The 23,475-nt window shown below is 45.8% G+C and overlaps 1 protein-coding gene across 13 annotated transcripts; it reads left to right on the forward strand.

The window, feature by feature from the left end:
* Positions 1-2,522: 2,522 nt before the first annotated feature.
* LOC144145600 (uncharacterized) lies at positions 2,523-23,250 on the forward strand. 13 transcript variants are annotated; one of them, XR_013317533.1, is made up of 9 exons: positions 2,532-3,191; positions 5,852-5,929; positions 11,819-11,950; positions 12,519-12,584; positions 15,836-15,880; positions 17,561-17,635; positions 18,981-19,093; positions 21,430-22,785; positions 23,062-23,250. XR_013317533.1 is itself a non-coding variant. In XM_077677254.1 (8 exons), exons 1-8 carry the CDS (start codon positions 2,691-2,693, stop codon positions 21,443-21,445), a joined length of 1,026 nt encoding a protein of 341 aa, XP_077533380.1. In that variant the 5' UTR covers positions 2,532-2,690; the 3' UTR covers positions 21,446-23,250. The 13 variants fall into 13 exon arrangements, 8 of the variants coding, with proteins under 8 accessions (XP_077533382.1, XP_077533380.1, XP_077533381.1 ...); XR_013317534.1 differs by having other exon boundaries at positions 21,430-21,837; XR_013317532.1 differs by having other exon boundaries at positions 21,430-21,742.
* Positions 23,251-23,475: the final 225 nt, after the last annotated feature.

Consider the following 23,475-nt stretch of genomic DNA (forward strand, 5'->3'; position numbering starts at 1 on the left):
TCCCCTGGCATCATTGTAATATAACAGCAGTGGCAACTGAAGCTGGCAAAAGGTTACCTCCGCTGAGGAAAAACAGTTGTCGCAGTAGACACACAGGGACAGGCGAGGATACAAGCTTTGGGCCAATTCAGTCTAGTGTCTGAATATCTCGGTAGAGCAATATTTAATGGCTTACAGATTTTCAATTGCCTAAATTTGAGACGTGCCTTTGTGGGTGCGATTATCGATTCCTGGGATCGGTAAAAATATGTGCCGCCTATGAGCCTTAGATGGCTTAATTGCTTTGCTTTACACTAATAAAGATATGCAGTGTGCGTCTTTGTCGGCAGCAGCAGTTGATGCCTCGGAAAGGAGTACGTGATGACTGTTTCAGCATTACCTATGGGATGAGCTCATGACTACAGGAGCAAAACTGGGGTGGGGTGGTATTCTCAGCTTTGCCCATTTTCTGTCCATTTCAAGGTGTCCATTTTGAGAGAGCCATGATTGGCTGAATGCAGACTAGCCAGATGTGACACAGCATAAACAAGGCAGGGCATCAGTTTCTGTGCTCGTCATTGGTCAACTACGCCAGAGTCATTGGCGAGTGCAACTACGCCAAAATTTAAGTGGACGTGAAATGGAGATTTTTGAAACAGACACAACTCAATTCCACCCTTGTCGATTTAGGCACAGTGTTTCGGGCTATTTTTGGCCACGTTGGAATGTTCTCGTGACAGCAAACCATTGCTTCAGGCAAGAGAGGCACGCATGAGCAGTTGCCTGGAGTTTTGCTACCTACTCAGAGTTCAGCAAGAAGAGTTACATGTTGGTGCTTCGGTAGACACCAAGGTATTGCAGGAAATGAATGGAGCAGATGCAGAAGTATTGCTGCATCTGCTTCATGGATTTATTTCTCAGTGAAAAACTGCGTGAGTTGCGCCTGCTGCTTTTGCACGAGCTTAGGCACTTCACTGCGCCCTAAAGAAGCAAGGTCACTTATCCCCGTACACTTTTCGGTACCTTAATGCATTTTAAGGAGCAAACCTCTGCTGAAAGAGTGCCTTTTTTGCGAACATGCTCCTTACCGCACTCAAAATTGTTAAGAGGGTAATAGCTGGGATACTCTACCAGGCGGCAACATATTACTCTTTCTCACCGGAGTAGACGAAAATAGTGAGCCTGTCTTGAAAAGACAACTTTTCATTTTTTGGCAGCAGAACTCGTCACCGACCAATCGATGCCACAGATAGCAGTGCAGATGCGTGACTACACGCCGGCAGGGCATGCAGCCTCGAGCTTAAAGGGGCCATGAAAATAAGCATTCTCCATTCTTCTTCGACTGTGTGCGTAGCGGTTCTGTAGCGTCGGCAAGGCACGTAGCTTCCCTCCATCTTCTGTGCTGAGGGCTGTCTTCGGGGTCACGAACTGACAGAGTCATGGCAACCGGGGTCATGACAAAGAGCCTGGAAACTGGAAGCCTCTTTTTGACCTCAGCGGCGGCTGTACATGTCTGATAAAAAGACAGACAGCGAATGCGAAGGTCGCAAACCGGCACACTTCTTCAGCACAGAATTGCACCCTTCGCCCAGGTTTAAGACGATTGAAGCTTGAAGGCGCGGCGCTGGCCGTGTGCTGAAAGCTCCTCCGCTCAAGCGCCGGACAGCTGGCGGTCCTGGCCGCCCGGACGGCACGGGAACATATGCTTGCAGCGCCGTCGGACGGCACTGCAAGGCCCCGCTAGAGAGCCGTCGGACGGCACTCTAGACACTGCGTGTCTTCAATTGTCTTCTTTGTCCGTGTTAATTTTAAATGCAGAGCATTTCTTTAACTCACATGTAGCGTCCGCCGTGCGTCCGCAACAGCTCAGCGCGCAGGCGCGCCCTCTCCCCCACTCCTCCTCTCCCGCATCACGGTATACCCTCCTCGCTCTCAACAACAGGTCCGCACCCCTCCCCCTACACTATATAAAAAAATAATACTTACCGGCGCCTGGTTTCGATCCCACGACCCTGCGGGTGGAACGCAAGGTACATGGTGCTCTACCCACTGCGCCACAAAGCCGACACAGAATGGAAGGCTACGAACGCGCCATATATCTTTGACTCATTCAAACTACGTCAAGAAGCTGCTGATACAACGCAATCACTACCTGTGGGCGGAACGCGAGGTACATGGTGCTCTTCCCACTGCGCCACAAAACCGACACAGAATCAAAGGCTACGAACGCGCCTGCTATCCTTGACTCCTTCAACCTACGTCAAGAAGCTGCTGATACAACGCATTCACTACCACCAACTCCCCAAACACTAAACGTTAACGCAATACACCCACCCCCTATGCGACGCATTTACTCGAGTCCTCCTCGCGGGGAGATGGGCCCTTTTTTGCGCTTCAATAAACCATTCTTTTTCTACTCAGGCTAGTTTTGTGACGAAAACTATTTGTCCGCGATTTCCAAATGCAAGCGAAGTGAATTCAAATGCATGCAGCAACGTGGTTGAACCAGCCGACGGCCGTAGCAGACGACGCGGGTCGTGCAGAAAAGCACGACTGCAGCGCTCTAATGCCAGCGACGTCCACTGCGGCCACGCGTGAAGCTGAGTTTGTAGCATGGAGAAAATGGCTTGTAGGTTGTCGTCTCCATGGAGTTCTCGTATCGCAGTAGTTTTATAGTGCCTTGAAAATAGTAGCAATAGTAGTTTCACAGAATGAACGGGCCGAGTACTTCGAACGATGCGGATGCGCAGCGACGCGCTCGTCGAGCGGAGCAACAGCGTAAACGACGCCAAGCGCAACGTGCGTCCGCTGATCCCGGAGTAACGGCGAAACTACAAGCGCAAGCAGCGCAGAAGCGGGAGTACATGCGCTATCGGCGCACATCAGAAACGTTCTACGAGCAGCAAACCGCGCGTAGAGCGGCAGAAACCGAGGAGCAGCGAGCTGAACGTCGACGATCTGACGCCGAAGCCGCGAGGAAACGGCGGGCCCAAGAAACGGAAGAACAGCGGCAGCGGAGATTGGACGCGGACAGGAACGCTAAGCGAGCAAAACGCATGATGCAAGTCGAGAAGCAGCTGCGAGATCACGAGGCCAGGATGTTCATTCGCGACTTTAGAAGAAACCCGTTCGGCTACTGTCATAAACGTGATCTCAGTGCAGTGAGCAAAGCCGTATCACCGACCCTCGACGCCGAGTTTCCCCGCGCTGGCGTGAGTATGCGTATGATTTGTAGCACGTGTAAAATCTCACTAAAGAGCGGGAAAATGGGAACCAAGAAAGCAACCAAACGGCGCATGTGCTGCTTGGGTGCTGACGCTGAATAGTATTTGCATACCCTAGCTTTTTCTTTGCTGTCAGTTCTTCAAAGGGCCCGCAGCCATGCATGTGAGAACATGCTTGGTGTTCGGTTTGTGCAGAACCACTAGGAAAACAAACTATATGTGCACTACACAATGCTCAAATATGGCAGGAGTCATAAAAGTATGCACGTATTCGGTCATAAAAGTATGCACGAAGCACAACGTAGCTGTTTGTTCTGTCTTGCATTTCATGCTATCCTCTAATTACCCTGTAAGAATTCATGAACTAGCCCAATGGCAGGAATTTTAAATTATGCCGCTTCTCCGACCGATGAAAATGAAGCGCAGCACAATATAGTCTCAAGAATAAAAGTTGAGGCAGGAGAGATTAGACGAGCATGTCATTCTTGTATTGGAGTTGGTATGTTCACCTGCATCAAACCACGTACAAAACAAACGAGACGACGAACCAAAGTGCTTTCCAGTGTCCACCCTGGCACAGGAGAGAGACGTCATGATTTTTTATAGTGTGTTTTGTTGTCTACAAGAGCGTTTAAGCACCCATGTAGGAATATTTGAGCAAAAGACACGAAACACGTAGTGAAATGCATAAGGGACAGTGCACAGCATCACAACTGCATTGTTGGCTGGCTGCATTATGCCCAGTGCATGTGCAAACACAGCGTAGGTATCGTAGCCTTTCGTAAAATAGCTTATTTGTTGTGTCAGAGGTAAAATCATACAGCTCAGGAAGCACAGTTTCTATTCTTTGGTCAGCTATGCACACAAAGTGGGCCCACTAGCTTTATTGTCAACTTGTACAGCCTAGCGAGCTTTCCAGGTTGTTGTTCTTTTGTGCTTCCAAGTTTACCTCAAAGCAATTTGCTCTTTGTTTCGAATATGCTTTTTACCAATACACCACTGCCTTCACAACACAGGCTACACCTCTATATTATAGTACAGCCTGTTCTCTGTCGCACTATTCTCCCTTCTGTTTCTGTTGAAATCGCAGTCATCTGTACGAAAACATTCACCTTGCCGGGCATGAAACTTAAACCTGTGCACGCATGAGAAGGCAGAAAGTTTAAATACCAGCAGTGGATTCGTAGTATTACTTGTAGCACAAGGAGAAATTGCTTATAACATCTGCAGATGCTGCCTATCAGTTTGATAGTTTGTTCACCTAGAATGATTTGTTTGCAGGCACAAGGTGGAAGCCTTCGTTAAAAGTAATCTTTATTTAATGCTGAGCCACTCTTTGGATCTCGTCATGGGCACGTATCTTGAGGTACCCATCATTGATGAGTGTGTGCGTGTACACCACCATTCCCCTCAACACCTGCCGTAGACTCCTTTGCTGTCATGCGGACCACCATGAAACGTTGTCCAATTGCCAACTGGAAGAAGTAAAATAGCTCTAAAAACATAAAACAGAGGCCTTATAAGATAGCATGCCCACTCTAAAACCAGCAGTACAAGCACACTTGCAAGTTGAGCTGGTAGATAAATTTGCATCTCTGAAAACTAAACAGCAAAAGAGCAGATCGGATGACCACTGGACAAATGGCCCATGCCTTCAGTCTCCTCCCTACATGTTTTGTTTGTCTAAGAGCTTTCTTTTCTTCTAAAATGAAATTTGTAGCTCCTGCAAGATAGAGTGGGTCTCAAAGTTCTTCCACAAGGGGGAACACCAGGTTCCGTGCCCTAACAGTTTCATTGTTTTTTGGCATTCCTGTTATCAATACGGTATTTGGCGGCGTTAGAAAACACAAACTTCTCCACTTTGTGTCGTGAAGGGCTGATGATCATACCAGGCATCGCAAGGCACACTACTTAAAGAGTGGTGACTTGTCTGGTTAAGCGAAGGGCCAGACAAAGGCGGAAATTTCTAGTGCGAGATCGGCGTTTTAGCTGTGTGCTTAGTCAATGTCTGGATGCAGCAAAAGAGAGAAGAAATTGCTTGTCACTACATGCATGTTATTTGAAAAGCATATGTACAGTCTTTTTCCTTTCTTTTTCCCGCGTGGAAATGCATTTCTTCAGCATTTGTGCTTTCCAAGTGTGTAATGTTTTTAACCGAATTGCCAAATGCAACAGGTAGACACACTTAGCTTGTAGCCCTGGCTCGTCACGTGCTGTTTTCGATGCTAATAATTTCTGTTCACAGCTCTGTAACTTTTAGACACGGGTTTGCTTTTGCAGTCCAGTGTCTTTTCAAGTGGCTGCACATGTTATGGTGAAAAGGTGACAAATTCAGACGCAGACCCTCATGATGGTCCAAAATCTGACTGACTGTACTTTTTTTTCTATGCCGGCTACGCACACCCACTTTCGGAATTTATTTTATTGTGCATTGTGCATTATGGGGCATTGATTTTATTTACGCTTTTCTCCCATTTCCCAACTTTCAAAAAAAATATTTACAGCCCCCAGGTGGGAAATGTTTGTAAAACTAGGCTCAGCAATCAACTTTATTTGTGCTATTTATTCTCTATACCTGAAGAGCACTCTGTTGATCTGGCTGCTATCTTTAGTGTGTGGGTTGTGTGTGTGCTCTTCTATTTTTAAAGCGGTCCAAACCATCTGCTGTTGCCATCAAGGAAACATCCCCATGCATTCCAATCGCATCAGCGGAAAACGGTGGAGAGGTAATAGTCAGCTACGCACTGGTTTTCTTTTAATCATTGGTTCATGTTAGCATTGGTGGAATGAGCATACCTAATAAAGGGGAGGGGTGGCAGTTTCAGACGTAGAAAAAGAAAAATGTTGAGTGTCAGTAAATACACACTGAAAATTTCCCAGAAATGTATTACCGCAGTACATGAGATAGAGGCAGCACAATATACAAACAAAGGTTGGCAGATGTTCTGTTACCACATGCCTATTGAAGTGCCAAGAAACTGTTGGAAATATGTCAGAACAGGACCTCAGCTAAGAGCACTCCCTTGTGTTCAACTCTTTCAGCTGTGTGTGCTATTATGTTCCTTTGTTGTTCTACGCTTCTATTTCAATGAATTTCATTCTGGAAAGATAAACACAAGCTCCAAACAAGACCTCTGTAACCACACTATGGTTCTTAACATTGTTCTCACCATGCCTGAATGTCAGTAGATAAAGTCAAGGTGGTCTCGCTAAAGAACAGCAAGGTTATTGCTGCATGAAATAGTATTGCTACAAGACTCCCAGGTGGTCAAAATTAATCCGGAGCTGTCCACTCCGGCGCACCTCATCGCCTGCGTTGTGTCAGCGCGTTAAACCCTGCAATCAATCAATCAATACATCACGATGCTACCGATGCTACTTTCTACAACTTGAATGATACGTCATATACATCACAAAATATACTTCACAATACTGCATCCGAGAATGTACATGCGACTAGTCGCAGCAGATACATGCAACATTACTACATATAGAGAAAAAACAAGGAAGTGTTAACGAGGATTCACGTAGAAAATATTTTGTTACATTGGTTGCAAAATGTTCTACAGTTTGAGAATCACGCATAGCATCCGGTAAATCGTTCCAGTCTTTTATGGTTCCACAGAAAAAAAGACTGCATATGCGTTCACACAAGATTGAGGGACTAGAAAATTTATGCGGTGGTCACTTCGTAGGCTGCGGACTTGTCACGGAATTAGGTACTGCTCGGCATCAAAGTTAAACGTATTTTGCGAGAGCAAAAACAAGAATTTTAGTCTGGCTATGTGACGGCATTCCAGGAAGGGGTGTAAATTTAGTTCTTCCAGCATCTCTGCTACTAAGTCAGTACTGGATTATTTTGAAAGAATAAATCTAGCCGCCCTTGTTTGCACCCACACGATTTTATAAATTAATCCTTTTTGATAAGGATTCCATATGATGCTTGCATATTCCAGTGTAGGCCTTACTATTGTTACGTATGCTGTTAATTTTACAGGGGCTGGAGCGAGCTTTAATTTGCGGCATAAGAACCATAAATTCTTTTCAGCAGTAGAGCAAATATTAGTTGAGGTCCAGATATTGTTACTCCTAATTATTTACATTTGTTAACGGTAGCTAGTACGGTGAAACTTAGTTGATAATCGAAATTTTGGACACATACTTTACTTTGTTTGAACACGTAAAACAAGTTTTTTCTTTGTTGATTTGCATTTTCCAAGTTTCACACCATTTTTCAATGGACGCCAATGCGTTGCTGAGCATTTTTTGATCGTTATGGTTACATATTTCTTGACAAATTAAACAATTGTCAGCAAACAATTGAACAGTACTGTTTTCATTAATATCACAACAAATATCGTTAATGTAACTGAGAAATAACACGTCGGTCTGAAAATGGACTCCTGGGGGACTCCTGAAGTTACAAGTCATTAAACGATCGGACTGGTAGCCGTATATGTCCACGTACTGCGTCCTATATGTTAGATATGACCTGATCCATTCCGCTATATTGTTATTTTTGCCGAGATGCTTCAATTTCATATTCAAACCAGGAACCCTACCAAAAAATGTGAAAGCTGGCAGTTTCTCTTTGCAAACGCGATTTTATTTAACGCTCGCGGGTAGAGCTATTAAAGGCCGTTAACGTTTTGCTGTTATCATTTTGTTATTTTGTTATCACGCTGCAGGTTCATTATGAACGCCTACTCGTTGTTTTTTAAGGTTGATGGGCATGATTTAACAAAAAACATCCCCCTCGCGAGGGGCACGATCAAATGCACAGCATTTCCGAGGGGGTGCGCCGGCAAGTCGTATGGATTACGTATTGGTTGTTGGTTTTCTTGTTACACGCTGCACGTCATCAAATTTGCGGTGGGCTACAGCGGGGCGTCCCGGCAGCACGAGACGCGACCAGCGCTGCTGGTCTCTCGATCATAGTCTCGATCGCGGGACCTGTGTCGCCATCTTGCGGAGGCGCGTGACAACTTATGGCGGGTCTCTCGATCATAGTCTCGATCGCGGAACCTGTGTCGCCATCTTGCGGAGGCGCGTGACAACTTATGGCGCTTTCGAAACAAACCATAAATGAGTGAAGGATATAAGGCGCTATCGGTGCATCGAAATCCGTGTTGGTTGCGTGGCTCAATCGGTAGTGCGCCCGGCACTTGCCGTTCCGCCCGCGGCGTCATGGGTTCGAATCCGGGCGCCGGAAACTGTTGTTTCTTTTATAGTGTAGTGGCCTGGCTGCGGACTAGGCCGAACGCCGCGTGACATTGTGAGTTACTAAAATGCTATGCATTTAAAACTTTTGAGAAATCAAGGCATATTGCTTCAACCTGTTTTTGGTGTAACCTTGGTCTCTGTAATGCGGCTTTCCCACATTGCTTGTTGCGCAGTGAAGCAAGGCCATCTGCGGAGGGACTATGTTTACAGAAGACGGCCCTAACTTTTCTGTTATCGAGAGTATACCGAAACAAATTATATGGAAATTAGCCACTAAGACGATTTAAATATTACGTACCACAGCTTCGCTTGTCATCCTTCTTCACAGAGTGGAACGGCACAAGTGTTTTTTTTTTCACTTAGCGGGCCAGACGAGCGCAGACCGAAACGCGTGCGCTGAATTATGGATTTAAATTCAGCGCCTAAAACAGACAGTCAGACTAGAATATCTTAAGTTCCCACATAACAGCTATCATTTTTAAAGGGTTCAAGGAACCTAGTAGCGGGCAAAACTGGCTGTAAAAAAATTTCTGCGCACAGGCGGCACAGAAAAAAAAAGGGGGGGCGGGGAAGAAAGAATGATGCTTGCTACCCGACAGGGGGCGCTAGCGTTTGATGGATTCCGGATGAATTTTGTCGGTTTCGTCTCCGTTATTCGTGTATGCATTGAAAGACACGAAACTCGCACACTCGCATAATCTCAGTGGACTGAGGAAAAAGCATGGACTTGGTGGCGGAAGCGAGACGAGCTGCCGCGGCCAGCCGGGCCAGGGAACGACGCCGTCACATGGACGCAGAAGCTAAAGCACGCGAAGCGGCCAGGCAGCGGGAAAGACGCCGGCAAGCAGACTCCGAAGCGAGGGCGAAGCAGGCCGCTGCGGCCAGGGAACGTCGTCGGAGGATGGACGCCGAAGCGAGAGCCAACGCCAGGGCACGCGAAGCGGCGAGGAAACGTCAGCGGCGCCGGGAGTTGGCTCTGATGGCGGCGAACGAAAACTGCAGTGGTGGTGTCGACGCCAGTTGCTCCAGCGATGCTCTCGGAATGTGGCAGCAGCTGTGGGGAAATGTGGTGAACCGCGGAGAATTTGAGAGCAGGGTGAGAAGCGGTTCGTTTGGTTGTGCTTGAGGCGCGTGCTGTGGTTTCGGGCACAAAGTCCCGAAAGTACGAGGTGTGCGTGTCACGGAGTGCGACCGTAGAGTTTCGTAACTACGCTGTTTAGCTAGTGCAGCTGATCTCGAGATATCAAAAAAGTGCTTTTAGCAGGAAAATGGTGACGAAAAGGATTGTTAGGTAATTTTGTTGTTTATGAACTGACTTCGTGTTTGCGATCAAAGGAGGCGCCGTCGACACCAGCGACCCCGATGTGGACGAAATCAGCGCCGGCAGCGCGCATGTAGCACGCTCGCCTCAAGGGCTCATAGTTTAATTCCGTAGCGTTTCCCACTAAAACTTAATGCTTCATTCCACATGGGGGACACCGCCCCAGGTCCTAGCCGTGGGCGAGGAAGACCGAAAAAGTACGCCACGGCGGAAGAGGCCAGAGCAGCTCGAAACTCCGCTCGCCGTAACCGCCGCCGGGAGGAAGCGGCTACGGATGAAGCTGCGGCGGCGGCCCGACGAGAGCAACACGCGGCCCTAATGCGACGCAGGCGTTCTGAGAATGTAGAATTGGTGCGGAGAGAGGCCGCGGCAGCACGGGCGAAACGCGCCGCCTTGAGAGGGGAAGTCCAGGGGGCCGGTCAAGTGGTGGCTGGCGCGGCCAGAGCAACGGCCAAGTACAAGAAAGACTGTGTGGGCAGTCCCATTGGTGCAGTGTGTGATGTGTGTGATCGCATTTGTTTCAAGGGTGCCCTCGAAGAGGAGTTCTACCGAGCTAGGCTTTCCCCTTATTCTTAGGTATAGGTGACCTCTGGAGTCTTTTAGGGCAGGTATTTAATTCCGGTATGTCCGAATTTGCCTAGGCAACAGCAAAATGGCCAGTTCAGCTTAAAAAAATGAAAGCCCGTATTAATCCTGAATTACAGTCTAGGCACCTTTCAATTGGTGTATACGCGGTTAAAAAGTAAAAAATCGGGTGTCTTTTTGTTGACTGCATTCGCTGAACTCATTCGGGCAGTGCGGCACTAGCTTGTTCAACCTTTGAGGGCAGCTTGTGGCGCCTGCTTTTCTCTTCAATTTGTGAGCGGTGCCAAGAGTACAGGATGAGCTCACGGCTTTCTTTGCACTCCCAAAAAAGGAGGGGCAGAAGCCAATGAAAAAAAAAAAAGGGCAGCACCAGTTCTGCACTGGTGGCACCTGCGCTGCACTAATCGTAAACTGGTTCAGAAAGCTCAGGCCAAATCGAAGAGACTTATTAGTTCCTTTATTAATTCAACTCCACATCACTAGGTGTTACATTCCCAGAGAGCAGCACATACCCGCAATGGTGCATTGGATGCTTTATAAAAAAACCTGTGCCTATACATTGTAAAGGGAACATTATAATAATGAAATGAGACAAGGATGATGATGGTAGTGAGAGCACTTATTAGACCATTAGGTACTTGCACATTCACATTATAATAAGAGGGAGAGAGAGAAAACTTTATTAAAGCAAGTGTTCAGAGAAATGTGGGGCCCCTGGGCCGAAGGTGGCTGGTGGATTATGTGGGTTTTTGTTCAGGCCTTCTTGTATATTCCAGTCAGAGCTACCCAATGTCACCCCCCACTGGTGATTAGAGGGAAGGGTTCTTGGAGGCATTCCCACATGGAGTTACTTAGTGGGGAATGCTCTCCACAGAAAGGGCGTGCTGATGAAGGGAATTCTAATGGATGAACATGATGGAGGTGGGCTCTGCTTGGAAAAGCGTCTGTTTGCAGGAGCTGCCAAATATGGAGAGCTTAGGTAGTATTTTTCTGTTTTTTTTTTCACAAAGGGTGCAAAAACTGCTTCATCATGCTGATCTACATTTAAGTCATGTTGTGCCCAGAATTAAGTCTGAGTGGAAGTTGCTTGGGTGTCTCAGGGTTGAGGCGCATGATGCGCGGCTAGGCTAGTCAGAGGCTATTTAATAAGCCATTGTTGTTGCGGGGCTGCAAGATGTCAGCTTTGTTAATTATGTTGTGGAAACCAGTGCAGTGCTTCTTTCACATGTAGTCGTACTGGAAGTCTATCTTGACGTAGAAAAATGTTGCTCCCTAGGTTTGAGCTCTGAACAAAGATTGGCGTACGTCACCTTTAATACGGAAGGCACCCAGCTGGTACCCAAGCCAGCCACAAAGAGCAAGTAGCTTTGGTTATTAGATTGGAGCACTTGGCAAACAAACTAGCCTGTACTCAACTATGCCTGCTGTATGGGGGTCATTTATGGTTCACGCAGTGCTGATTCTATTTGGTTCGCTTCTTGCGCAGATGCCCTGCTTGCGTCACAGCTGTGGGCAGCTTGCAGACCAGCTGACCTGTGTACCGGTTGGCTTGACTGAGACGATGCTGCCGTGTACTTGCGGCAAGGAATTGAATGGTACCAGCCCACCCCAGCACACGGTACGAACACAGCTTTCATACTTAGTGTTTTCTCTCTTGCATGCCGGCGGGATTGAGGAAGTTGTGGCAGGCAGCACAGCTTTTGTGTTCGCACAAGTGGTAACTTGAAATGCTAAGCAATGTGCATATTGTTTTATCTCTTACTGAGTGGGCGAACTTCACTAAGCTGCTAGCCTGAAAGTATCAACACTCTGGCCCAAGAATGCCACAAGTGCCCTATACTTCATGGTCTGCTTCAGACTGAGCTTTTTTAATTCCTGCAACCGAACCATGGAAGTACTGGTGAAATAAAAATTGAATTTAAAAAATACTTTTTTTTTTAAAGACACTAAAAAATAGCTTAGAACTTCCTCATGATGTACTAATGGGCTAGCTGGCATTTCTTGCAAGTGCTGCTAGCTTCAAACCTAGAGTCCTTAGCACTATCACAGACATAGCTCTTAAGTACTGTTTCATAACCTGAAAGGTGCCAAGCATTAAAGGCAATCGAGTTATGACTGCCATTTCTGCAAAGTTTCCTCTTAAACCTGTTGCCAACTTTTGTCTGTGTGCGAATCTGTGTTTTCAGGACAGCGAGGCAACTACAACTACCATTAAGACTGAGCCTGAAGAGAGTGCAGCGTCAGACGAAGAGGTGAGTGCACATTTTCTGCTTTATTTGGCTCATGGCAGCTAATGTGTGCTGCAAGCTTTTGAGGGAAAAGCATTTGGTGCAAATTGCAACCTTGGGAGTGAAGCTCTGAAGCTCCTTGTCTTGCATGCCTAGAGACAGTCTGTTTGCTTTTCTTCCGTGCTAAGCTCTAATACTAGCTCCACGCGGTTGCCGTCAGAAGGTAATTTATTTTGGTGCAAAAGCGCCATTAGTACATCTCGGCTGATTTCGCAGATGCCGAAAGTCGTTCACTCGATGCAGCTGCCAAAAAATTCACAAATTTATAATACACTTGCGCGAAGGTCAATAGGCAGCAGAGGGAGGGGGCAACGTGACGGCTGATGTTAGGCTGTAGCGTCACACTTGGAAGTCTAACATCATCAAACGGGAGCTGCAGCTCGACGTACCGAAAGTGTGATGTTACTTGGTAAGGCTCAACTTGAAGGTTACCTAATGGTAATCCTAAACTTTGGAGGACGTCAGGCCTGATGTCATATGCTTCGAGGGCTAACGCCATCACCCCATATACCGTATTTGGACGATTCTAATACGCACCTATTAGGGTCGAAGCTCATTAGGAGCTCGGGTCATGTAGTTGCGGTACTAAAACACTGGGACACTCGTTTTCCAATGCCTTACGCTAGAACGCAACGTGTACCAAAAAACACACCGGGACACTCGTTTTGCACACATTTTTTTAGTGGGCACGAACTCCTCCCAAAATCCAACTCAATCCAACAGAAAAAGTCCATCAACGTCACGTGATTAAATTTTGGTACAGCCATTCCTTGATGGCCACACCTTAGCCAGCTGTCTTTCTGCAATTAGCACCTCTTTTCAGTCGTTATGGCTTCGAAGAGGTAAACCGAGCAGCATCATGCACACTGGGCGTCACGGAGACATGAGTGGGCAATTGACGTAAACAAGGCAGAGCCATTACTTTATGCAAGGCTTCACCGGTCCCGAGCCTGGATGTTTTCTAAAACTTGAAGACTTCCATGTGAATTTTTTATAGAATTTATGAATTAACGGCGAATGAATCAATGGCCTGTCACAGTCAAGGCATTTGAAATAGCATCCATTTTCAATATTCCCCATTGCAGTTTTAATGCCAGCAAGGGCTAGATAGCAAGTTTATGCAGCACAAGGGATTTTGCCACCACAGGCGTGTGCTTCAAATAAAATTACTTCTGCCAGGCACGTGGTGTTGTCTTTTACATTATCGCGGTAGAATCGGTGTCCAATGATTTTTCTAATTTTTCTATCTAAATTTACCGACACACTACATTTGGGGGGGGGGGCATTAGAATCGTCCAAATAGGGTACTTATTGGCGAAAGTACTCTTTGTACTCTGTACGTCAAGCTACGGATACTGCTTGATGTCGTGCGACCTTAGAGTGAAACTTTAAGCCTAAGCTCTGATGCGTACCTGACAGTACCTGCTGTTACTCTAGTAAAGCGATACATACCGAGAGGGTTGCATGTGCCCACATTGGGGTATTTGAGACTCCTTTATAAGTCGTAATACATGCTCCTGCAGTGCACTTTGCTATATACACTGCAGCCTATGGGGTATGCAGGGGCTAGGGTTGCCACCTTTCCCCGGAAAAAAAAACCGGCCCTCCGGGGGAAGGGGGGCTTGGTATATAGAATGTTTAATTTGTGTTTAAAAAAATGACATGTTTTTGACATGCAGTGCCATTTATTGTAGCGTTTTCTTAGAGAGAAATCAACATAACGTTTGTACTGAAAGTGATCGATTGAGAGGTGGTTATTTCTCTGTATGTGCTCCACTGAAAAGTAACCGCAAATGCCGACCGCGGCGGCAGCATTTCGTTCTTTTGTTCCTCCCTTAGGTCCCCCTCCATCTCGGGCAGCGCGCTCGCCCGCATATTTTCTCTGCTCGCATGTCTTTCCGCAGCTTGTCGACACATATTTATCGTCTTAGTTACTGAATTGACGCTTATAAAATGCTAAAATGCACATAATCACGGCATGAAGGCCAAAAAACCGGCCAAATGACGGCCGGTTTTAAGTATGGACCGGCAACCGGTCCGCTGTTTAAAAAACCGGTAGGGCCGGTCCAAAACCGGGCAGGTGGCAACCCTAGCAGGGGCATGCATGCTGCAATCACTAAATAAATCGATCACTTAAAAGGGGCCATGCAGACAAAACACAAATTTGGTTCATTCAAAAGATTGCCTCGTTAGAATCATACTGACACCACTTTTAATGCACACTTCGCTTTAATAAGCTGTATATGTAATTAGGAAAAAAGGGAATGGCCATGCAACCCACTAGCTCATTTCCGGCAACAGAACATATGATGTCATATGTGCCCAGCTGTGCGATTGGATGAGGCCGGTAAAAGCAAATCCAAATTAGGCAGGGCTTACAAGCTTTCCGAAGGAGCTATTTTCGCTTAGGAGGTGTAATGCATATTCATTTCATAGCTGTAAGAATGGTGGGGTAAACAATGAAAGCTATGAAAATGCACATAAACATAGAAGTACGAATGCGCACTGCTGTTGGTACTGGGCGCACTGGGCTTGTTTTAGCTGCACAGCAGTCTGGCACTTTGGAGTTGTCTTACACGACACTGGTTCTGTAAGTGACGTTGCCTTACATGACCCTGTTTGTTGAGCATACCATGTTTCACAAAACGATTACTTTCTACCTTAACAAAAACAAGCCAGGTGCAAATGCGGTAAAAAAACAAAGCAACGGCCAACAACAGTCTGTGGCTGAGTATGGTAGTGCCATCTGGGAGGACTGATGGTAAGCAAGGCTGCAGAGGCTAATGATAGACTGGAAGTTCGTTTGAATGCCCGCCCTTGTGACTTCATGGAAGGCGTAATGAAAACACACAATTTGGCAGGAGAATCAAAATTTTAACCTAAATTGATTAACCTCTCAGCGAATACGGCATTTTTTTCTGCAGGACAAGCACTGGGGGCACCAAAAAACACAAAATCTTTCGAATAAAACTTGTATTTTGTCTGCATGTCCCCTTTAAAGTGTGAGCACCACAAAAATAAATCTGTGTTTGTACTTTTAATTCTGAATGCGTACTCTGAAGCCTACTCACGGAATGGTACATACCTGCAGCGGGGTATAGGGCAATGCTATTTTATAGCAGGAATATGTGCTGCCTTCGCAGATTGTTCTCTGGTTGACACAGTCAAACCATCTGCCATTTCCCCATCGTGTTATCTTGCGCGTGCTTTTTCAGTTCATGGAAATGCCGCTGGCCATTGAAATGGGCATTGGTGAAGAGGTAAGTTCGTCCAACACCACTGTGGCAAGGTATGCATACTGCACTTACATCAGAATCGTTGGTAACTCCCTAGTTTCAAGTACTACTTGAACTGCAAAAGTGGTGGGGTTATTAGGCACTTGTTGTTACTTAAAGGAGGAAAATCGAGTTTCATACCCCTTTATAAGGAATTGATGAGACTACAGAGTGTGATGGCGGGGGTATATTCGTTAATCGGCACGTCCTCCGCAGCGCAGCCCTTGTGCTAGTTGTGTATGACTCGGCATTGACGCTCTTCAGTAGAGGGGCCGTGATTGTGCTTCTTATTCCCCCTCCCTGCATAACAAGCTGTGGCGTTGTGCTGCTGAGCCCAAGGATGTGGGTTCGATCCCCGGCCACAGTGGCTGCTTTTCTGATGGAGGTGAAAAGTGAAAAGGCCGTGTGTCCAGATTTCGGCGTACGTTAAGATTTCCTGCAGGTGGTTGGAATGAATCTGGAGCCCTTCACTACAACGCAGCTCATAGCGCAGGCTTAGCTTCAGCGCGTTAAACCTCGCAATCAATCAATCCAATCAATTATCCTTCGTACTAAGTGGTTGTGCAAGCAACATGTTGGAAAGGTGTGCAGCAGCATAGGGCCCCAGCACTGTTTTCTGCTTTTTAGCCTAAGCTGCTGCCCCGTAAGGGAGTGTACAAGGAGCTGGGTTAACGGGGCCATGAAGGGCAAAATACAAGTTTCGTTCATTAGGAAGTCTGCTCTGTCCCAAGACAATGACAGGCAATTTTATCACAAACTGCAAACAAATAATCGAGATCCTATGGGCAAACATGTCAGCAGTAGCAACTCGTCGGGCACTCTCTGGCGATTCCTCTACGACATCACAGAATCTTACCACTGCCATAAAACATGACTGGGCGATTGAAGGGTGGCCTCTAGTTCCGTTATATTGTATCACTTGAATACTAGCGTGCACTTAACACACTGATAGCTTAGGGCTTCTCCATATTATGTCACTTTAGCGTTAAATTTAAATTTTTTTCAATATTTTTTTTTTTTCCAGTTAAAAAACATCTTCAGTGTCGTGAATAGAGCTGAGCAAGTTACCAAAGGCTAGTCCTTTCAAACTGAATGGAGTTATACTTTGTCTTTGCGGCCCCTTTGAGGCAGTGGCAGAGAGGTTTTGTATTGTACACTCGGGAAGATTTTTCGCAAAGTGTTACGCACCTTTTTAATAACACTTAGGAACAACAAAGAAGCCGGCAGTAATTTTTGTAGGGCTGGTTGTGTTCGTCGCTTTGATCTGCCCTTCTGGCCAAGGTGGTCCATCCAGTGACGCGGGCACTTCTAGAATTTACCGGCACAGTTCATAGTGTAAAACTTCTTTTCTTGCGCTGCCTTGTGCAAGTGAGTGCAAAACGTGTTTTTGTATTAACGTACACTTCATTAAAAGAAGGTGCAAGATTTATTTCTTAAAAATTGTAGCACTGGCATTGATCTGTTGGTGGCTTGCTCAGGAAGCACTGTCCAAATAAAAGAAAATGGTAAGGGGCGAACCTCTTGGTACTCTTGTCACAATATAATTAGGTGGTGTGTAAGTTGGTTTTGCCTTCTTAGTGGAAGGGTGTAATATATTCATTTTTGTTGTTCATGACTTTGTATGCTTACATTGAAGTTTTCATTTCCCCCCCTTTTTTTTCTTAGCCCTGCAACCCAGCTGTTGCCGTTAAGGAAGAACCACCAGACATCCCAGCTGCATCAACGGGAAATGCTGGGGATGTAAGTATCAGCTGTACGTACGTGTCTATGAACCTCTACGTATTGTAGCTGTACTTGTAGCCAGCTATAGTAGTAGGTACTTGTCTTTGTTTGGCTGTTTTGTAGTGGCACTGTAGACCAACTAATGCTTTAAAGAAAGCTCTGATTGTACTGAGATGAGCATGCCTAAAACTTTCACGTTGCGTAGTGTCCATGTAGTAGGCCATACATCTTCACAGAATTACATACCATATTCACTAGATTCTAATGTGCCTTCGATTCTATTGCGCACCTGATTTGCACACCTGACCCGGACAAGCTGTTTATGGGTGCATTGACTGTCATGCTCCCTTCAGTAGCAACATACTCCATGGTAAACCATTGACGTGGCCCAGCCCTTCCGAACTCGAGTTGCTCAAGAGGGGAGGGGGAGGGAGACGAAAAAATCAGTGTGTCGAGCCGGAAAAAATACCGGTTCCAGTTTGGGTGAATTCATTTCATTCCGGTTCAGTTCCAGTTTGACTAGATCGCATACCGTGCCGGTTCACAAACTGGTTCGTGAACACTGACTCCCCCCCCCCCCGCTTTGCGATTTTTTAAAGCAGCGCCGGTGTCAAGTAATGGGCACTCGAGTGATAGGAAGACGGTGTTGGCATCGCGCACTGCAGCGCCATGAAAACGCCACGTTTTTGGCGAATTGGACAATTCTACACACGACTTTTTGAATTACATTAGCAGCACCGACTCCGAGGACAACGTGTTGTAATCGCATTTCAACACCGAAAGTGCAGAACCTGATACTTCTGTTCAACACAAGCACCAGAAAATGCAAAAGTATCGAAACCGTAAATTGTGCTACGAGAGCAGAAAACCAATGTTTGCTGCGTTGCATGTGTGGCCAACCTGTGCTTCGAGAAACTGCTTTGCTGTGGCACGAAACCCACTAGTGCTAACATTGTTTTTTGCTAGTCAGGAAATTTTACAGTTAGGCATTTGATAGTTGCAGGAGTTTTGCACTGATAGTATATGTACAAGATGTGTCTTTCTGCGTGGAGCAGTATAGACGTTTTTGCTTTTTTTGTGTGTTTTTTTTCAAGACGTTTTTGCGAAGCTTCTTTTTTCCGATAAGAATTTCTGTTCGAAACAATTGCCAGTGTAAAGGAACTTTACTGTTCTACAGTTTGATACCATACACTAATGTGTTGCATATATTTCCCGACCAGAAAAAAATTGTTTGCTAGACCACCCAAAATCACAGCGTTTGCTGCGGGCAGGAAAGAGTTAAAGTTAGCTTGAAAATAATCTTGAAAATAACAGAGTCCTGCTGAGACCCCTCCTCCTGTTGCCGTGTGATGTTTACTTTCAGGCTAACGAAATCCTTGGTGTCACGGGGATAGAAACCTTAGCCCTTCCTTCCGAGCGCCAGGCAGAGGAAGGCCTTGAGGACAAGCCCAGAATGTGCAAAGAGGAGGCGCACAGGTGGGTCATAGAGTGTTGCACTGCACGCTGTGCTGGGTTATGTGAGACTGCTACGAGGGGAGGATATGTCACTCATTGTGTCGTGAAAAGTAACTAGTGACCTAACCTAAGCTACGTGTGGCTTGCTTTCCGAGGTACTGTCATGAGATGAAGTTTACGCACCACGGGAGCGGCGACCGAAACTAAACGCTGCGCCATCTGGTTGCGCGGCGCCTGCTGTCGAGGCTGCGCACAGCACAGGCACGGACAGCCGACATTGCATGCACGCCACTATCACTTGCTCCTTTGCGACTGCTTCATTGCTTCGATAAATCAGCGCCAGGGGAACTGCGCCGCGTAGTTTTGAGAACACTGCCGTGAACCGCACCATCTCTGAAAACGGTGAGGCTCGCCTCATATGTGCCAGTGGTCCTACGCTGTCACAGTTAGCGTGCTGTGGTTGTGTTGGGCTCGTAGCCTTAGTTCTTCTGTATCACAAGGTCGCAGTGGAAAACAAAAAAAAAAAAAAAAACGTTGCAGTAAATACATCCGAACAAAGCGACCAACCAATGTGGGTCCTTTCTTTTAGTCCACGATGGTCTACGGGCTATTTTGCTTGTTTTGCTATATTTGAACCCTCCCAAAGCCACTAACTAATCCACCCCCTCCACAGCCCTCGACACTGATTTTTCGGCACGTGTGATTTTTTAGACCACGGTGGGCCACCTTAGTGGGAGCGTGCTAATCACTTTTTCCCAGCAGCCAAATTTTCCCCTTCAAACATTATCAGCACTGCAGCGAAGAGGGAGCCCTTTTTTAAACTGGTCACATGGTTGTCTGCAATATGTTGATTAAAAAAAAAAAGCCCTTGGTGTCCAACTGAAAACAAACTACGACAATTTGGTTGGTTGTGCCATCCAGCCCCCTCTCCCATCAGCATTATGAAACCCCCCTCCCCAAAGTAAGCACCTGGATCTTCCCCTGCCCTTGAGTGCCTTTAAAAATGTGCATAAGTCTTCGACACACAACGTATTTTAGTGTGAAAGCCCTCTTAGCTTTTGCCTGCCAGTTTTGCTTTTAACCCTTTGGGGGTCGAATTTTTTCGCCAAATGTGACCCCCCAGGGTTGATTTTTTTTTATTGCTGATTTAAATTCTTCGGATGAATCTATTTTGAGAAAAAATTATCGTAATTTTTTTAGGGTAACCATAAAGTCACAAAAAAATCGGTTCGTGTTGTTACATATATGTGGTTTATTCATGAGTAACACAAGAAAAATTCTGAATAAAAACGAGAGTAACAAGCCGGTACCTTTTGAGTGAATCTAAATCAGACAGACATCACTTTCGCGGGCGCAAAAAGTTGGAAGCGCCCGGAGGATGATACCGAAACCAGCCACTGCGCGCGGCCAGATGCGGGAGCGATAGACGGCACACCGCCCATAAAATACAAAAAAAGGAGAAAAGAGCCTCATCAGCTTCGCAGGCGACCTTGGTCTGTGGCAGGCGCAAGAAGCAAAAGGCACCCGGGCGCCCGATGGGCGATACCCTGCGCGCCCCCTCGTTAGCGGATGCGCAAGCGATAGCCGGCACGCCGCTAAAGTAAATCATAAAAAAATAAAAGGAAGAGCCATCGGCACAAGAAAAAAATTTGACGTATTTCCGAAGTGTGGCAGCACATGCCAAGCAAGAGGAGTTGGCGAAAAAGGCGCGCTTTTTAAGGATACAAGCCATGCCGTACATGTACAGCCGTGACCCTCAAAGGGTTAAAATTCATGAAGGCTCTTTCGTGAAACCACCTGGATTTTCAGTATATGCCTTCTTGTACAAAGGTTGGTGCACCTATGCAACTATCTGACGTTACACCTAACATCATACTCGTATTTTAACTTCTAGGGAGTCCGTAATAAGAAGCTTGTTTTGGCATGTGCTTGGCAAGTGATCGGAATGGTCACTTTTAAGAATGCATCCACTGAACGACGTTAGGCTGAGCTGCATTGATGCAGCGCTCGTGATTGTGTTCTTAGCCTTTTGATGAGTGGGTCGTCGCGCTTTGTCAGTTTTTTGTTTGCTAGGAAGCAGTGGCAGTTGCTTTTGCACCCGGTGCTGGAGTGGACTAAGAAGTGGACCAAGAATGTTTGCACTCCTTCTGGTTGTGTTGTGTAACTAAATGCTCTGGTGCAAGGCCTCTCTTTTTCTGGTTCTTGTAATGGCTGCGACAAGGCTACATACATACCTTAAAAAGAAACCACTAAGGTTCTTTTTTTATGACTGTGCTGTTGTTTTAAAGAGTAATAAAACATTGTCAGCACACACAAAATTGTAATATTCTTTTTTCTTTTCTTTTTTTGTATTTCAGCACGTGCCTACCTTGACATCAGAATTCTCCAATAAGCTCTGTGCACCTCAATGGATGGACACCAAAGCCGGCTGCTACGAGAAAGAATCGTTGGGGCTGTGAAACAAGAACTCTTTACGTTAGAGGGCTTGGTTCTGTGATAGGGGTCAAGTTGTGGTGCTTCGGGGCAGATAAGACATCCTGTCTTGAATCACAGGAGAGTAGTTGTGCACGAGAATCGAGCAGTCATCCAGAATCATCAAGAGCTCCGGGAAGAAACGGACACGACCTGCAAGCTTCTGCAAAGACTGCTCCCTTTCATCTGTGATAAGGGGTAAGGGTGGGTATTTAAACATGTTGCCACTACAAGTATATGATTTGAGCTTCCTGAATACTCAGAGTCTTCTGAGAAAATGCTACGATTTGTTGGTAATTATTTAGACTTCAAAAGCAATCATGCTGTTATGAGAGCCATTCGGGGGATGGCGCGAAGTCGCCACTTCTCACAAAACTGCTGGTAACTTTCGCCTTAGTTTCCTCCTATTTGTGTTTATTTCCCAAATGTCACTTCATGGTAGTTGTTAGTCACACTACCTCAACAAAAGCTCTATTTTGAAGTGCTATGATCTCAAGCTGCAATTCGACGGCGTTTTTTTTTTTTTAATATGTTAGTTTGGTCAGTGTCAGCCTTTTGCACAAGTTATATGTATCGCGTCATAAATTTAGTGTGGAAGAGCAACTGGTGAGCCGTCGTCCTTCTTTTTATTTTCTTCAATATATAATACATTTGCTTGAAGCTTGTGTTAAAACTGGCAGGAGTTTCATTCCAACTAGACTTTTTGTTTTTGTTATCTTTCTTTTCATATGAGCGAAGTAGCACGTTGTCTTCATGGGTCTTTTAAATGCACAAGGTTTTCATTTTTTAAGCCATTGCTCCACAAAAAATTTCACATACTATATCAAAAGTTGTTCTGGTCTGTTGAAAAATTTCCATCTGTGCAATGCATTTATATTCCTACACAAAGCTGGAGACTTCAATGTGAGCTACTACTACATGAGCGACTTACAAATTTTCTGCGTATGGTCATAGTATGTGCATGGAAGGACTTCACTGCATTGACACCACAGAGCTGGCAGGACTGTGGAGATTGGTGCAAGAGGTTCTCAATGAGCTGAGCCCTTGCAGTGTCCATTTGCAATGCTTGTTTTTGGTTTTCCAGGCAAGGTTTAACACTTCTGGCTGTTTCGTTTGACGGCATTTTGGACATGGTTCATGATCATGTTTTGAGTGAGAATGCCACCATCCAAAGTGTGCCTTACAGCCTGGTGGGGCGACCAGGTGTAATAGTGCCCCTCAACTAAATGAAAGGCTAGCAGGTGAAATGGTATCCCTAGATTGAAATATGGTTTATGGTTTGTTTTTACAATGGACGAAACACTTCGTGTGAATTCTTGTGCAGCAGTAAACTTAACTCGCAAGATTACCAAAACTGAAACATTTTTAAAATATTTTTAGACTTGTTGAGCTGGCATGCTTGCACTATGCTGTTTGTGACATCTTGAATCACTAGTTGCTACCCACCTGCTTTCAGTTGCTATCATTTGTAATGCAAAACCTTTCCTCTAATATATTTTTGTTCTACTCTGTTCCAGATTCTGACGTGATTACCTGCCAAGCAAACAAGTTTGGCACTCTCGCAACTCGTGCCGTCTTGGAACTGTCTTCGGCAAAAACCATAGTCACACTGTGTCATGTTCAACCTCCTGTAAATAGAGTGCGAACCATGCAAGATGTGTGTAAGTGTTCGTAAACCTGCTGAAAATAAACTTGTTTTACTTGAAGTGCCGTGAATTAATATACACTACATTTGGATCTGTAAAGGGTGCATATTATCGTGCACTTGAATGCGGTCTCATTTTTGTGCCCTAAAAGTGGCCACTATGGTCAGTAGTTTCCCCCTAACTTTTTGCGCAGTAGTGCATTGCCTTTGCTACTGGGTGACTGCAGTTCACAGTAAAACCTCGTTACAAGAGACACTGTTTCAAGAGACACTTGGTTATAAGATA

The sequence above is a fragment of the Haemaphysalis longicornis genome, unplaced genomic scaffold (assembly GCF_048455015.1).
Source record: "Haemaphysalis longicornis isolate Haplotype H1 unplaced genomic scaffold, Haemaphysalis longicornis Haplotype H1 scaffold_7, whole genome shotgun sequence".
Lineage (NCBI taxonomy): Eukaryota > Metazoa > Arthropoda > Arachnida > Ixodida > Ixodidae > Haemaphysalis > Haemaphysalis longicornis.